This window comes from Protopterus annectens, chromosome 7.part1 (assembly GCF_019279795.1).
Source record: "Protopterus annectens isolate FY-2018-M chromosome 7.part1, PAN1.0, whole genome shotgun sequence".
NCBI classification, from domain to species: Eukaryota; Metazoa; Chordata; order Ceratodontiformes; family Protopteridae; genus Protopterus; species Protopterus annectens.
The window spans coordinates 538,829,857-538,846,235 of NC_056740.1; the positions used below are offsets into that span (position 1 = coordinate 538,829,857).

Below are 16,379 nucleotides of genomic sequence, written 5' to 3' on the forward strand. Positions count from 1 at the left end.
GAGGATGCCTGAGGAATGGAGAAAGTGTTTTGTTACCGATTTTTAAGAATAAGGGTGATGTGCAGAGCTGTAGTAACTACAGAGTGATTAAATTGATCAGTCACAGCATGAAGTTGTGAGAAAGAGTAGTGGAAACAAGGTTATGAAGGGACGTGATGATTAGTGATCAGCAGTATGGTTTCATGCCGGGAAAGAGCACTACAGATGCAATGTTTGCTCTGAGAGTGTTGATGGAAAAGTACAGAGAATGTCAGAAGGAGTTACATTGTGTTTTTGTAGACTTAGAGAAAGCATATGACAGGGTGCCTAGAGAGGAGTTGTGGTATTGTATGAGGAAGTCAGGCGTGTCGGAGAAGTATGTAAGAGTGGTACAGGATATGTACGAGGGTAGTGTGACAGCGGTGAGGTCTGCGGTGGGAGTGACGGATGCATTTAAGGTGGAGGTGGGGTTACATCAAGGATCAGATCTGAGGCCTTTCTTATTTGCAGTGGTGATGGACAGGTTGACAGACGAGATCAGACAGGAGTCCCCGTGATGTTTGCAGATGACATTGTGATCTGTAGTGAGAGTAGGGAACAGGTGGAGGAGACCCTGGAGAGATGGAGATATGCTCTAGAGAGAAGAGGAATGAAGGTCAGCAGGAATAAGACAGAGTATATGTGTGTGAATGAGAGGGAGGATAGAGGAATGGTGAGGATGCAAGGAGTAGAGGTGGCGAAGGTGGATGAGTTTAAATACTTGGGGTCAATAGTTCAGAGTAACGGTGAGTGTGGAAGAGAGGTGAAGAAGAGAGTACAGGCGGGATGGAGTGGGTGGAGAAGAGTGTCAGGAGTGATTTGTAACAGACGAGTACCAGTAAGAGTGTGAAAGGGAAGGTCTACAAGAGGTTAGTGAGACCAGCTATGTTATATGGGTTGGAGAGAGTGGCATTGACAGAAAGGCAGAAGTTTGAGCTGGATGTGGCAGAATTAAAGTTGTTAAGATTTGCACTGGGTGTGACGAGGGTGGACAGGATTAGAAATAAGTATATTAGAGGGTCGGCCCAGTTGGAAGGTTTGGAGACAAAGCCAGAGAGGCATGATTACTTTGGTTTGGACATGTGCTGAGGAGGGATGCTGAGTATATTGGGAAAAAGATGCTAAGGATGAAGCTACCAGGTAACAGGAAAAGGGGAAGGCCTAAGATAAGGTTTATGGATGTGGTGAGAGAGGACATGCAGTTGGTTGGTGTGACAGAGCAAGATGCAGAGGACAGGAAGAAATGTAAACAGGTGATCTGCTGTGGCAACCCCTAACGGGAATAGCCGAAAGAAGATGATGATTACTTGCTTAGCTGCCATCATTTGCACCAAATGAGGTGTAAAATAACTTTTGGGGTGGACACCAGTCACTCAGAGCTGTCAAAAATAACTACTTCAATGTAAAAAAATGCTTTACTTCAAATAAAATAATTTCTTTCTCATCTAAGCATCTCAGGCGCATGGTACTGAGTGCCACAGACTCAGTACTGCAGTTCTGTTGTAGCAAAGCATTGTGTGCGATCTGCCTTTGATGTACTCTAGGGACTGAACATGGAATGCTGTCCACACATCTAGTAGCATTGTAGGTGCAGACCTCAAAGCATTGCTAGTATCACAGATGGTGTGACTGAGTTAAGTTAATTTCAGATCTGTATTATTATTTTTTAATCTATTTGTTGCTGCTTCTTGCTGGTTGGGGGTGGGGGAGACTCCATTGTGACTGCACATTTGTAGTCGTCACATTTCATCTCAGTGTGCATCATCCTTGAACACAGGACTTCGTTGAAAAAGAAAATAGCAAAAATGTGCACAGCTTGTTTACTCATACTTGTTTTGTTTTTCTACTTAGCTTATTTTCTTCTGTTCTAGCTTGAAAGTTAAAATGATTTTCTCCTGTGGAGAAAACACGTGTTAAAAATGCCTTTCTTTTTCAGTTTCTCTGTGCTTCCCATTGAGGCCGAAACGTGCTGCTAAGTAAGTACTACACTGTTTGGTTTGGACTTTCCTCTGTCATTACTATTTTGTAGTTTTGAATATATGCATGTGTCATTTGAGAGTTGCTTTCAAGGTAGGGTTGGTAACATCACACAATGCTGTCTGTAAAGCAAAGAAATGTGAGGTTTACAGCATTCATTTATTTATTTTATTTTATTTTCAGCATGTCATGTTAGTTACATATATCCCAGACAGTGTTGCTGTACTACCTTACCAGTGTGTTACTACATGTGTTTGTTTCATGTAAAACTAAATACTCTCTCTAAATTATTGGATATACGTAACACCTATTATCATTAATATGTCTTAACTTTTATGTTTTACTGGCTTGTTTTCTTTTTGATAGTTTAAAGGGTATTTTTTGCCTGTGTCATCTTATTTTCTGTAAAAAAAAAAATTACTTTATAGAACACAAACCTGAATGGTGTGGCAGTGGCTACAGATCACACATGTATGATTGTCTGCCTTATAGAACTCCTTTAAGGAAACTTCAACCAGCAGGCCCTGATTTCATTTTCAGCATCCTACCTGTGGAGACCATCTGTCTGATGTAGACTGTTTTAAACCGTTACCCACAGTTTTTACTCCCCCCCCCCCACCCCAACACAAACACAAGAACCCCACTGACATAGCTGGCCTAGGAAAGCCCATAATTGTGTGTATGGGTGTCAGGTGCCATTGTCCTGTCCTCAGCTCTTTCTTACTGCTCTTCTATAGCTTGAACAAGAGCAAGCTCTGCAGCATTTTGCATTTATTATTAACAAAAGCGCAAGATTAGAATATCATCTTACATGCTGCAGTCCATCCATTTCAACTTCAGGACTGGTAGCTACATGGAGTAGTTATTGTGACACCTACCAAGATCTTCCAAGGTCAGAATCCCCCCCCCCCCCCCCCAATAGCCCATGCTTCCCACACTCTTCATATCTCATTTGCTATAGATCAGGGAACATTTCTGTATTGCTTCCAAGCTCAGACCATCACTTTTTCATGTTTCTGTGAAGAGACTTCCCTTCATTTTATTGCTTTAGAGTTAGGTTAGAAGTGCATTGTTTTGCTTTAGTGTAGTAGCAGTTAGGTTAGCAAGTGATTGAATTAGGCCTACTTTCTCCTTGGTTGTGCTTTTTTCAGTTTAAGATTATTTGGTGGTCATTTAATGGTAGGATTGAGAAAGAGAAATAAGAAAAAGGTGTCAGGGTTTAAGACGTGTAGTCAATGTGGTCAAAAAACCTCCCCCGCCTTACCCCAGCATGCAAACTTTAGCATCATGTGCCTGGTGGCGGAAAGCTTGGATGAGTATGACATTTATCACAGCTTGAGTTCAGGGATGCTTCAGGGGAGATGTATAACAAACTTTTCTAAAAATACTTATTTTCTGAGCCAAGCTTCATAAGAGAAGAGAGGGAAGTGGAGGAGGACAAAGGGGCATTAGGGGTATATAAAGGAAGTCCACTCCCCCTATATCCCAAAGGAAGGAGGATCTGTCATGAATCCAGGGGTTATTGTCCTACAGAAATGTTGCCCCAGGAGGAGATTGAGTGGTTCCTCCACAAAAGACTCCTTAAATTGTATTTGTTTTTTTTTTTTTTTTTTTTTTTTTTTTTTTTTTTTTTTTTTTTTGCAGAATGCTGCTTATTTTGCTTCCTTTCTTTGTCCTGTCCTTCATAACATTTTAATTTGCTATTAAATCAGTGAGGGTTGCAGTCGGTCAGTAGTGCCAGATGTAAGAGTTTCATACTTGTTGTTCAGAAAATGCATGTTGATGCAAAACCTGTCGTTCTGTTAACTTTAAATGAGTTACAGCAATATTTAAAACTTGTCCCTGATTTTAGGGCCTTTGTTGTAGTCGTTTCAATCCTCCACCACAGTTATTTCTGGCTTGTCTTGTCTTGTCATTGATTCTTGAGCAGAGAGGTTGTGAGCTGTGCTTCTCAGAATGGGAGCATCCCAGGTATTTGGAGTTGTGGCTTTCCTTCCTTAAAGTGCATTGGATTGTGTCTGTCCATAGCCTAGTTTTTGTGTTGGACTGGAACATGATGATGAATGAATTAGTCAGGGCTTAGCATGCAAGGGGCATTCTGTGTTCCACCTCTGTATCCAGACTGGCTACAGAAGGACCTTTGCCCTCACGTTTAGCTGCTTTTTTCTAGGGTTGTGCTCTGGCAGTAAGGGTTTTGGTGATGACACTACTGCCACAAATGTAGGCATCAAAGTTGATGAATTCCATTTTACTGAGCATCAATGCCATCATCTGCACTTAGGCCAGCAGATTTTTGGTCCTGAATGTCAGTGGTTCAGTGCTGGCCTCCTTGGCACTGTTCTTTGTTTACCATTTTTGCATTCGAGTCCTCCGTACTAAAGTTTCCCTTGGCATCAACATACGTGCCTAGACCTAGCCACTGTATGTTGGCATTGAACTCATGGGTTCCAGACTCATCTAGGAGAGTAGGTCCTTTGGTTCCAGTCATTTTGATGTCACCAGCTGGGGAAGACGAGTTGGTACAAATGTAGTCCCAGATGTTGACTGGGCCCCTGGAGTTTGCAGTCACTTTGGCTTCACCCTTGGGTGCCTGGTATTTTGGTGTCGTCTTGGCCTTTTTCATCCTCATTACAGAGGTGCAGAGGCCTAGAAAGCAGCCATAAAGCCAGGGTTTCTGGATTGGATATCCCTCCTGTACATTCAGACAGATTCACTCCTAAGTATGTCCAGGAGGAGATGTAAAAGGAAACATTTGGACTACCCCACCCTAGACACCAATATACATGAAAAGGGGCTTCTCAAATCTCTCCTCAGATGACCCCAAGTCTGGTGAAATTTTGGAACTAAGGAGTCAGAGTTTGCCATGGTAAGTTGACCCATTCTTCCCTGAAGAAGAAATGTTACAGGAGGCTTCCAATTCCACCTTCCTACATTTTGGGTGATCTCCTGCCAGTGGAATGGTGGTGTTAGTAGTCTTGGCAAGAAACCCATGTGGTGGAACCTGCCCTAGGAGACTGGTAAAATCCTCAGGTCCTCTGGGATTGGCAGTCTTGGAGCAAGACTTTCCTAGCTGACTCCATTGTGGTGACAGTAGCCCTAAAACGCCTTCTGGGAACAGCTTTGTGGTCCATCGCCAGATGGGGATTTCACATGCTGATGTATGAGACCCATGCAGCATGTTTTCAGTGTGATTTGGAAGATCATCCCTTCAACATGCTGAAAAAGTTGCCACATTGTGATCTCAAACGAAAGCTGGAACGAGAGTTGGCATGAGATGAGATTTGTTCAGTGTGCTGTGGATATATTGGCATGTGCAGCTGGATCCAGCATACCAATATGCTGTCATGTAAGGCACAGGCACTCTGTTGTCAACGTTAAAGCATCTTTCATGAATGCCCCATGTGATGAGTTTTCTCTGTTTGATTGTATTCCTGGGAGCAAGCTTGGACACAGCATCCCAGATGGCATTCCTCACTCCCGAAAAACAAGCCTATCTGACAGACTGTTTTACTCAAATAGCAACCAGAACCCAGCTATCCACAAGGAAAATTCTGCAGGCCCTAGGGTTCATGGCCTCATGCATCCTACTAATTCCATATTCCAGACTGCATATGAGGAAACTTCAGTGGTACTTAAAAAGTCTTTGGTGCCAACATTCTCAGGACCTGGAAACCGTCATTCCTATCATACCCTGTCTAAGGACAGAGCTTCTTTGGTGGGCAGCAGCATGCAACCACAACAAGGGACTGCCCTTTACTCAACCCCACGCCGCCCAGACCCTAACCACAGACGCATCAAACTATGCCTGGGGGGGCACACATGGACGGCAAGTGCATTCAGGGCCACTGGAGCCCAAGTCAAATTCATCTGCACATCAACCAAAAAGAGATGCTAGTTGTGCGGCACACTCTGACAGCATTCAGATCCCTACTCTCACCAGGACACCTGCTAATAAAAACGGACAACACCACAGTTATGTGGTACATCAATAAGCCGGGGGAACCCACTCTGCAGGCTAGCCATGGCCCTGTGGAACACTGCCTTGGACATGCAGGTCCATCTGCAAGCTCAATTCCTCCCAGGCAAACAAAACTCACTGGCAGACGACTTAAGCAGAAATCTCCTAGATCCATACGAGTGGCAATTACAGCCCAGCACCTTCAACCTTTTTATTCAGAAATGGGGGACACCAGAGGTGGCTCTCTTTGCCTCCCCCTGCAATCACCAGCTCAGCAAGTTCTGCACCAGGACACCTCACAGCAGGGCCTGGAAAGTGGATGCCCTATCCTGCCAGTGGGTAAACCTCTCAATCTATGCCTTCTCTCTCTGCCCCTTCTGTCAAGAGTATTGCTCAAGATAAGACAGAACAGACCAAGGACAATTCTGATTGCCCCGCACTGGCACCCACTCCTGCACAGCCTGTCACCGGTGCCACCCTGGCACCTACACCAGAACCCAACCCTGCTCTCTCAACAGGGGAGACAGATCTTGCATCCGCAACTGCAAACCCTAAATCTTGCAGCTTGTCTTATTCCTTGAATTCTCCCCCAGTAACCAGCCTAAGCAAACAGGTGCTGGACGTCATTCTTGAAGGCAGAAGACCCAGTACAAGGAAATCCTATGCTAAGTGGAAAAGGTACTGCTCCTGGATTCAGTCTAAAGGAGAGGATAGAACTCTGCCCTTCCTGCCTCTAATCCTGGATTACTTAGCAGATCTACTCCACAGGGGCCTATCCTTCTTCTCCATTAAGATCCATGCCATTTCGGCTCATTACAACACTAAGCCACCTCTCTTCTCTCACCCTCTTATCAAACAGTTCCTGAGAGGGGCAAACAACTTAATACTGCCAAAGAGAGCACCCACCCCTGCTTGGGACCTTAACTTTGTACTGGAAAAGCTCACGCTTTCCCCCTTTGAGCCTGCAGCATCAGCAGAGTTAAAATTCTTCTCTTGGAAAACAGCCTTGCTTCTGGCCATCCCTTCAGCTAGAAGAGGGTCTGAGCAACAAGCACTTATGGCTGTGGGAACCCTTCATTATTTTCCATGCTGACAGGGTTTCTTTCAGGACTGACCCTTCCTTTATGCCTAAAGTGGTGTCCAGTATGGCTCTCAACCAATCTATCCATTTGCCAGATTTCTTCCCTAATCCTCAAAATAAAGGGGAAAGGATCCTGCACTCCTTGGATGTGCACAGGCAGCTCAGATTCTACCTTGATAGGACTAAGCCATTCAGGAAATTTGACCAGTTACTAGTCAGCTTTGCACCAGGGGCAGAGGGCAAGGCCATTTCAAAACAGTTTCCAAATGGATAGCACACTGCATCCATTTCTGCTACAAGCACCATAGGAAACCAACCTCTCAGGGGGTCAAAACACATTTCACTAGGGCAACTTCTACCTCTACAGCATTCCTCAGAGGAGTCCCTACCAGGGACCTCCTGGGAGTTGCTACCTGGAGTTCTGTACATACCTTCACCAAGCATTACCACCTGCCTATCTTTTCCAAATCCAGGGCGGGTTTTGCAACAGCAGTCCTGCAAGGCATACTTGCCAGCCCCAACTCTTCTTGACTGCCTCCACCCTTCTTCAGCTTTGAGAATCTACCCAAGTGTGATGACTGCAACAGTGAAACATGAAGAACATAGTACAGTTGTGTACACTTACCATAAATGTAGATGTTCGAGTGTATTCACTGTTGCAATTCTGGTTTCCCTCCCTCCAGCCCCCTTATCTCTCTCTCTCTCCTCTCTATGTCTATTACTCACCCCTTTCACGGGTATTGGTATTGATATTTACTTTTTACTGGTGGTGTTTTCCCCACCATAACTTAGCTGCCTATTTGGGGGGCTGCTGACATTTGGGGCAAGAAAAACTGATGTAATGGCGTCGGCTGCCTGTTTTTATACCCCTGATGACCTGACATCAGTCCTGGGGCATCAGCAACTGACGCAGAAATACTAAGTCTGTGGTATTTGGGCCGACTGAGGGCTACCTGCAGGCATATAACCCAAGTGTGATGACTGCAACAGTGAATACACTCGAACATCTACATTTATGGTAAGTGTACACAACTGTACTTTCTTAACTGCCCCCCCCCCCCCAAAAAAAAAAACACAAATTTAAAGAAGAGACTCCGTGCTGCAACTGAAGGTATCATAGAACACTGTGAAGCCCCAGATGAAGATGTTGAAATTTAAGATATTCATTAGTGTGAGCATCATGACCTGCTTAGCCAGTTCCCCCTCAGACAGGATTTCTTTTTTCTTTCCTTCTCCCAGTCATCTGTCCATACTCAGATAATTCTTCTAGTAGCTTCATTGGCCTTATGTGTTAGTGTTGCAGCTGATAGCATTTTCAGTTCACCAGATGCATTACTACAGTGTTTAAGTGGTCATTAAAAGTACAGTGGCTACAGCTGTGGGAGCCTGTACCCAGTGCCATTTGCATTTCTTAGCTAGGCCACCAAAACATTTGCAAATGGCTGTGCACACACCCCTTGTCACTGTTACCATGGACAGTTTTGTCTTGGGTAGGGGGGGAGTCATTGTTTAGGGCAGACAATCCAAGGAACATGGTCAGATCACAAGGCCTCCTTGCACATCTGTCTCCTGGAAATAAGGGCAATGCTCCTGTCCTAGTAGGCACTTCAGGACTTGTTTCCCAGGGGTGCAGTTTCCATCCACGCTGACAATATGATGCTTGTGTATAAGCAGGAGGAGTGGGCCACGTCAATTCATTGCTTTCTCATAATAGTACATGTCCTGGATCTGGCCAGTGGTTTTTGTTTCACACTTTCTATGGATCATCAGCCATCTCCTTGCCAGTCAGTCCATTCGTTCCACAGCACCAAGATGAGGGTTGACCAGGAGGGGCCATCATTCAGGCAGCCATCAAGGGTGGTTTGAGGGTTTTTACCTTGTGTTGACATATCCTCTGTGCACTCCCAGTTTAAGTGTGGGAAGGGAGCCATACAATGGGTTGATTGCACTGGTCATTCCTCACTTCTGCAAGGGATGTTACCAGCATACAGACCTACTTCCAGCCCTGAAGCACAGGAGGTAGTTTTCCTGGTCTCCACTCGAGAAATCACATTGCCTTAGTTGCTGCCAGAGCACCCGCAACACCCCCTCCCCATGGGAGAGAAAAGTAGGCCATATCCTTTCACTTCTCTCCCTCCCTGCCCATCTCCTCTAATGCTGGGTCACAGATAGAACCGCAGTCACCTAGGTCACTGTCAGGGATCCATCTCTGTGTGCCACAATGCCCAGTTTTCTAACAAGGGAGAATAGGGACTATACTGTGATATTCATATACATGCTGAGTTTTATTTTGCTTAAACCAAGTGTATCAGAAAGGATGATTCTCTCTCTCTCCTTTACACATGACAGAGCTGACCAAAAAGTGCTTAAGGGCACCCTGTACAAGTGGTTTTCAGACTATATTGCTTTTTTCTAGACAATGTACAACAAGTCTCCACCAGGTAAACCAGACACAGTCCACAAGATTTGTATTTAGTTCAGCCTTCTTTAAGAACTCCTTGGTCAGTGATGTTTTTATGCTTTGACATGGGATTTACTGCACACTTTTGTAAGACACTGTAACTTGGATGTGGTCATGAGAGCCAGGTTGACTTTTGGAGTCACCATTGTTTTTGGTATTTTGACAGGTTTCCACCTGTGTGATAGCTGGGAAATCTATCCTGAAGTTGGAGTGGACAGACTAGACAATGCAAAATATGAAAATTATGTACTTACCTTAATGTTAAGACCTTTGTGATCCATGTCATTCCACTTCAGCATCTTTTCCCAGATCCCTCCATACTTTTCTGTATGGTTCCACAGAGAGACCTGGGCAAAGTAAATGTCGGGCTTGTGTAACAGATGTGTTACCAGATTTCAGTGAGAGGCAGAGTAAACTCACTCTGGTGAATGGAGAAAGTGTGGTGCATTATGGGTGTAAGGAAGGAGTTTGAACTTAGGAGAGCTGGGTAGATATCCAGATTACTGGTGCCTGTGACTGTTAGCCCTGAAGCTAGCAAATGCCTCCCTTCATTTGTGGAAATGTTTCTTTACGCTTACCATCCAATCCTTTTTCTCCCCAGAATGATCATGAAGCAAGGGAGGAAAGGTCAAGAATGCTACTGATCGCATTCCTTTCACTAAGGTAGAACTAGGTGTCCTTCAAGGATGCATCTGCAGTCATAACATATGCGTTGTCCTGCCTCAGGCAGCCCTTCGGTCGGCCGGATTCCAAAGTCTGGGTCTGGCCTCGGCTGATGTCGCACTTTCCCCGACGTCAGAGCGTCTGGGGTATAAAAGCATCAGCCAATGCCATTTTCCTCAGTCTTTCTTGCCGCGCGGTGCCCGAAGCAGAAGCTGTTCGCAAGTGCCGGTCGGTCAGATCCAGTGTTTTCAGTTACCGAAGACTTCGAAAAAAGCTAAGTACCCCGTTGAGGACTCTTTCTTGCCTCAGCCGATGTCAGACAAAGTAAATAATTGTTTAACTTGTGGGAAACAAATACCTCATAAGGACTTCCATTCTTACTGCCTTCCTTGCTTAGGCCCAGACCACGACGTATTGGCCTGTTTAGCCTGTGCCTCCTTCAACCGACGAACTCTTAGACGCCGGTCGGAGTTTGCAGAGGAATTTTTTGGAGCCACTTTTGCTTATAAAATGCCGTCGGAGATTCCGACTTCGCGTATGGTCAAAAAACGCAAGGAAAAGGACCAACACTCGCGGCCCGCGGTTTCGGCTGAAACCACGTCTAGGCCTACTGCGAGTGTCTCGGTTTCGGCTGAAACCGAGTCCTCGGCGATTCCTTCTTCCGAAACCATACTTCCGACCACCGAGGCCCGAGAGGCCCCGGCTGAGTCGGCTTCAGAACTACCTACCGAAGCTAGTGTTCAGGAATTGTCCGACACCATCCCTTTGGACATTTCTACCCCTACACGTGGGGCAGCTAGGCCCCCTGCTTCCATGTCCATTAAGGCCTTTTCAAGGGCTAAAGCTGCCAAACTTTCAAAAGCTTTGCCTGCCAAATCTACCTCCCTGAGGCCTTCCTCTAGTTCACAGATCCTCAGCCTTGCTGAGGACCTTATTTCCCTAATTAGGGGTTCACAACCTCACCCAGATAGGGCCTCTCAACCTCCTCCAGACAAAAGGCCCAGTTCTGACCCCTCTGATCCACACTCCTCAGATGATTCCACGGATGGATCTGAGTTGTCAGACCACCAGGAAGGGGCTTACTCGCATTATGAGGATTCAGATGCAGAGAAATCTATTCCTTCGGCCTCCCCTCCTGAAGAGTTTTCCTTTGGTGAGACTCTACACTCCATGAGAGAGCATTTTCAATGGCAAGGACAGGATTTCTCTGATTCTAGAAAAAGATTAAGGACCTTTTTGCATTTGCCTCAGCATAGGCCCTTAGCTATACCTCCTGTTCTGAATGTAATTGATGATGTGTACAATGAATGTAATTGATGATGTGTACAATGATGTCAGTACAGCCCCTGATACTCTCCCTCCGGCCCCTGCCAAACCTGACAGATACTACAGGGTCCCGGATTCTCATTTCCATTTGTATAAAGCACATTCTGCAGACCCAGAAACTATTTCTCAGGGCCCTAAAGGGGTTGCGGCCGCTACTGCCAAAAATCCTCTACCCTCTGACAGAGTCTAGAGCTTTAGAGAGATGGGGAAAGAAGGTGTATACTTCTGCAACTCTTTCTGTCAGGGCATTAAACTGTCAATTTCATATGATACAGTACCAGGAGTATTTGTTAGATGAACTGAATAAGAAACTTTCTTCTCCTGAACCCCTAGACCGTAAATCCCTTCAGGATTTGGTACACAACTCACAACAGGTTAGTAATAATTTCTTAAAATGTGGCTATGATGCACTGGAGGCTTCATTTAGATCAGCTATGACTGGGGCAGTTATTCGTAGGCATGCCTGGCTGAAGGAGCAATCTTTGCCAGACCATGTCAAAGCTAAACTCCTGGATGCTCCAATGGAGAAACAAAATTTATTTGGCTCCTCTGCTCAGGAGATCTTGAAAAAGGTTGAAGAAAAGGCAAAATCTGTGCAAACAGTTAAAGATTTCCTGCAAGTTCAACCACCGAGATTCAGCAGAAACTGGCCTACTAAGAATTGGTCCGTTCCAGACTCGGACAGAGCCCAGAGAGGCAGGAACAGGCGCCCTAGAGGTAGAGGTCAATCGAAGGGCTCCTACAGAGGCCGTCAGTGGCAGCCTGCCAACCAGAGGAGTAGTGCAACAACAACTACTACGCCAGGACAGGGTCAATGACTTAACTCTGATTCCGCCTACCAGGGATCAACTGGAAGCACCCTTGGGCGGAAAGCTGGCTTTATTCTCAAAAAACTGGCATTATATCACAAAGGATGCATGGACACTGCAAATAATAGACAAAGGATACAGGTTCCACTTCCACACTTTGCCAAAAAGAGGCGAAATGCCAAACCTTCCACCAAATCAGAGGGCAGAGGCTTTAAAACAAATCAGCAATTTACTTCAGATGAAAGCTATAGAAAAGGTACCATGTTCAGAACAAGGCCAAGGATTTTACTCCAGACTATTCCTTGTACCAAGAAAGGAAAATCAATGGAGGCCTATTCTCGACCTGTCCGCACTGAACACTTATCTCATTGTGCCAAAATTCAAAATGCTGACCCTACAGCAACTTCTTCCCATGTTGGGCAAGGAGTCTTGGCTGGTGACTCTAGATCTCAAGGAGGCTTACCTGCACGTCCCTATTCGACCAAACTGCAGAAGACACCTCAGATTTCTTGCAGGATCAGAGCATTATCAATTCTCAGCATTGCCCTTTGGCTTTTCTACTGCGCCCAGAGTATTCACGAAATGCCTGGCATCAGTAATTGCACATTGCAGACTACAAGGAATTCAAATTTACCCATACCTGGACGACTGCCTAATACAAGCGGACAACAAGGAAAATTTGATAAAGGACTTGGCCTATGCCATACACCTACTACAGACCTTGGGATACACAGTCAACATCCAAAAGTCAAGACTAGTACCATCCCAAAGGATAACTTTTTGGGTGCAGATCTGGACACAACCACCCAAATGGCCTTTCTCACAGAAGAAAAACTAAAACAACTTCCAGATTACTTCATGATTCTGACAAATCAGCTTACTGCAAGGAAAATCTTGCATGCCCTGGGTTACATGGCATCCTGCATAATTCTAATACCGCATGCCAGGCTGCATATGAGGAAATTACAATGGTACCTTCGGAGTGTATGGTCTCAGCACAGTCACAGTTTAGAAACCCTGATACCAATCATTCCATGCCTTCAAAAGGAATTCCTGTGGTGGGCTCAGGCCTGCCAGTCCAACAGAGGGTTGCCTTTCAACAAACCAAAACCAAGGCAGACCATCACCACAGACGCCTCAGACCGAGGATGGGGAGCACACATGGAAGACAAATGTATCCAAGGCCTATGGCCTCAAGGACAGCTAAGCATGCACATAAACTAAAAGGAAATGCTGGCAGTGAGGCATGCAATCGAGGCATTTAAACCCTTCCTCCAACAAGGACACCTGCTAATAAGGACAGACAACACCACGGTCATGCGGTACATAAACAAGCAGGGAGGCACACATTCTTACCCTCCATGCCGGATGGCTATGAATCTGTGGGAACTATGCCTGAATCTCAATATCCAACTACAGGCCCAATTCGTGCCAGGGAAAGAAAATGCACTGGCGGACAGCTTAAGCAGAACTACCATGGATGCACACGAATGGATGCTGCACCCAGACATCTTCCAACTCATAGCAAAGACATGGGGAATGCCGGAGATAGATTTGTTCACCTCCCCACTCAATCATCAACTGAAGACATTCTGCTCAAGGACATACCACCCACAAGCTTGGAGGGTGGACTCTCTCTCTTTCAGCTGGAAACCCCTAACAGTATATGCCTTCCCACCTCTCCCATTGATGTACAAGGTTCTACTGAAGATCAGGGAGGAACAGCTAAAAGTGATACTAATAGCTCCGGACTGGCCAAGACAACACTGGTATCCATTATTGAGAAGCATGTCTCAGGCAAAATCATGGCCTCTCCCCCTATGGCCTCTTCTTCTGACGCAGAACAATTTCAAGACCCTGCATCCCAACTTGAAAACATTGCAGCTAACTGCCTGGAAAATTCCTTAAATCCCAATCAAACTGTTTTATCTCAGAGGGTGAAGGACATTATCCTGGAGGCTCGCAGGCCTTCCACAAGGAAGACATACTCAGCTAAATGGAAGAGATTTCTCATTTGGAGCACATCAAAGGGCACAGATGTCACAGTGGCAAACCTAACACATATCCTAGAATACTTAGCAGAATTGTTCCACAATGGCCTGTCCTATTCTTCCATTAAGATTCATGCTTCAGCAATTTCAGCAGAATACAATGTGGATCCACCTATCTTCTCACACCCTCTCCTCAGACAATTTCTGAGAGGGATCAAAAATATTAAACCTCCAAGAAGACCCCCTCTACCTGCCTGGGATCTCAGCTTTGTGCTGGAGAAACTGACACTACCTCCTTTTGAACCAGCAGCATCAGCGGATCTACAGTTTCTATCTTGGAAAACTGCATTCCTTCTGGCAATCACTTCAGCAAGAAGAGTATCTGAGTTGCAAGCATTAATGGCAGTGCAGCCTTATCTTATTTTCCACCAGGACAGGGTGTCACTAAGAACCAATCCTACTTTTATGCCAAAGGTGGTATCCAGGGTATCCTTGAACCAAGCTATTCACTTGCCTACGTTCTTCCCTAATCCACAGAATAGAGGGGAAAAACTTTTGCACACACTGGATATACACAGACAACTATGCTACTACTTGGACAGAACAAAAACTAGCAGAAAAGCTGACCAACTTTTTGTAGCATATGCAACTAGGTTGCAAGGAAGAGCAATTTCCAAACAGACAATTTCAAAATGGATAGGAAATTGCATTCGATTTTGCAACTCCTTTCATGGAAAGACAGTTCCTGAAAATATCAGGCCACTCCACAAGGGCCACTGCCACCACTACAGCCTTCCTACAAGGGGTGGCTACCAAGGACATCTTAGAAGCTGCTACTTGGAGCTCCGTGCATACATTTGCCAAGCATTACAATCTACCTTTATACTCTAGATCCAGAGCAGGGTTTGCAACTGCAGTCCTGCAGGGGATCTTAACTACACCATCCTTTTCTTAGTACCTCCTCCCCCAGTTTGGCTATGGTATTCTACCCATATGTTATGACTGCAGATGCATCCTTGAAGGACATAGTACAGTTTTGTACCTACCATAAATGTAGATGTCCGATAGGTATGCATCTACAGTCAGGATTACCCTCCCTCCTTCCCCTCTGTGGTATTCCTAGGGTGCTTACCCCTCTTTTAGCTAGCTGGGGGAATCTATTATGGTGTATTTGTTTGTTTATACATGCATATAATTTGCAAATGTTTGGAACTTTTCAGCATTTATCCAAATTTAGCCTTCCTAGAGGGCACCTGGCATCTGGGGCAAGAAAAACTGAGGAAAATGGCGTCTGCTGATGCTTTTATACCCCAGACGCTCTGACGTCGGGGAAAGTGCGACATCAACCGAGGCCAGACCCAGACTTTGGAATCCGGCCGACTGAAGGGCTGCCTGAGGCAGGACAACCCATATGTTATGACTGCAGATGCATACCTAGCGGACATCTACATTTATGGTAGGTACAAAACTGTACTTTCTCCCTCCTGATGGAATAAGAAGAAAATTAAAGAAATACCATGTTGGTCCACAAACAGAAAACATAAAGGCAGTGGAACACAGATCCAGTATAATACATTTTATTTGATTGACATAGGTTTTGCAGTTACTCAAGCTTTCAAGCTGGCATGAGACCTTTGTCAGGAGTTAAGTTACTGATTTTAAATACTAGAAAGGGAAGTACATCATTTATTTCCAATTGGCTAAAAACAGAAAAAGAAAAAATATTGAAAAATGCTGGTTTGGAATAAATCAAGCTCTGAGAGAGACTGTGTGTGTGTGTGTGTGTGTGTGAGTGAAACTGTAGAACAGGATCTCAACATGCTATAAAAAATCAAACGTTTTGCATGCTTCATTAGAGTTTAGCAGAGAAGATGAGCACCTTTTAAAGTCTGGATACTGTGGTTCTCCTTGAGTTCATTAGCTAGGAGACGGGATGATTTCAGAGTTCCATACTTCATCTGAAAACCTTTCCCTGTTTTCAACAAAGGCAGAGCCAACATCAGATCAGATCCATGTTTTATATTTAGTCACAGGAATTACTTTAAACCAGTCCATGCAGTTTTTCATAATTTCCTATAATCCTTAAAATAAAATT

The 16,379-nt window shown here is 45.0% G+C and overlaps 1 protein-coding gene across 5 annotated transcripts in view; it reads left to right on the forward strand.

The window, feature by feature from the left end:
• Positions 1-16,379, forward strand: part of ZNF280D (zinc finger protein 280D) — a 3,097,091-nt gene that overhangs the window by 2,244,401 nt on the left and 836,311 nt on the right. For all 5 annotated transcript variants that reach the window (XM_044078966.1, XM_044078968.1, XM_044078970.1 and 2 more), the window contains one exon: positions 1,955-1,994. In XM_044078966.1, the coding sequence (XP_043934901.1) occupies positions 1,955-1,994 (40 nt within the window). The remainder of the gene's footprint in view (positions 1-1,954; positions 1,995-16,379) is intronic.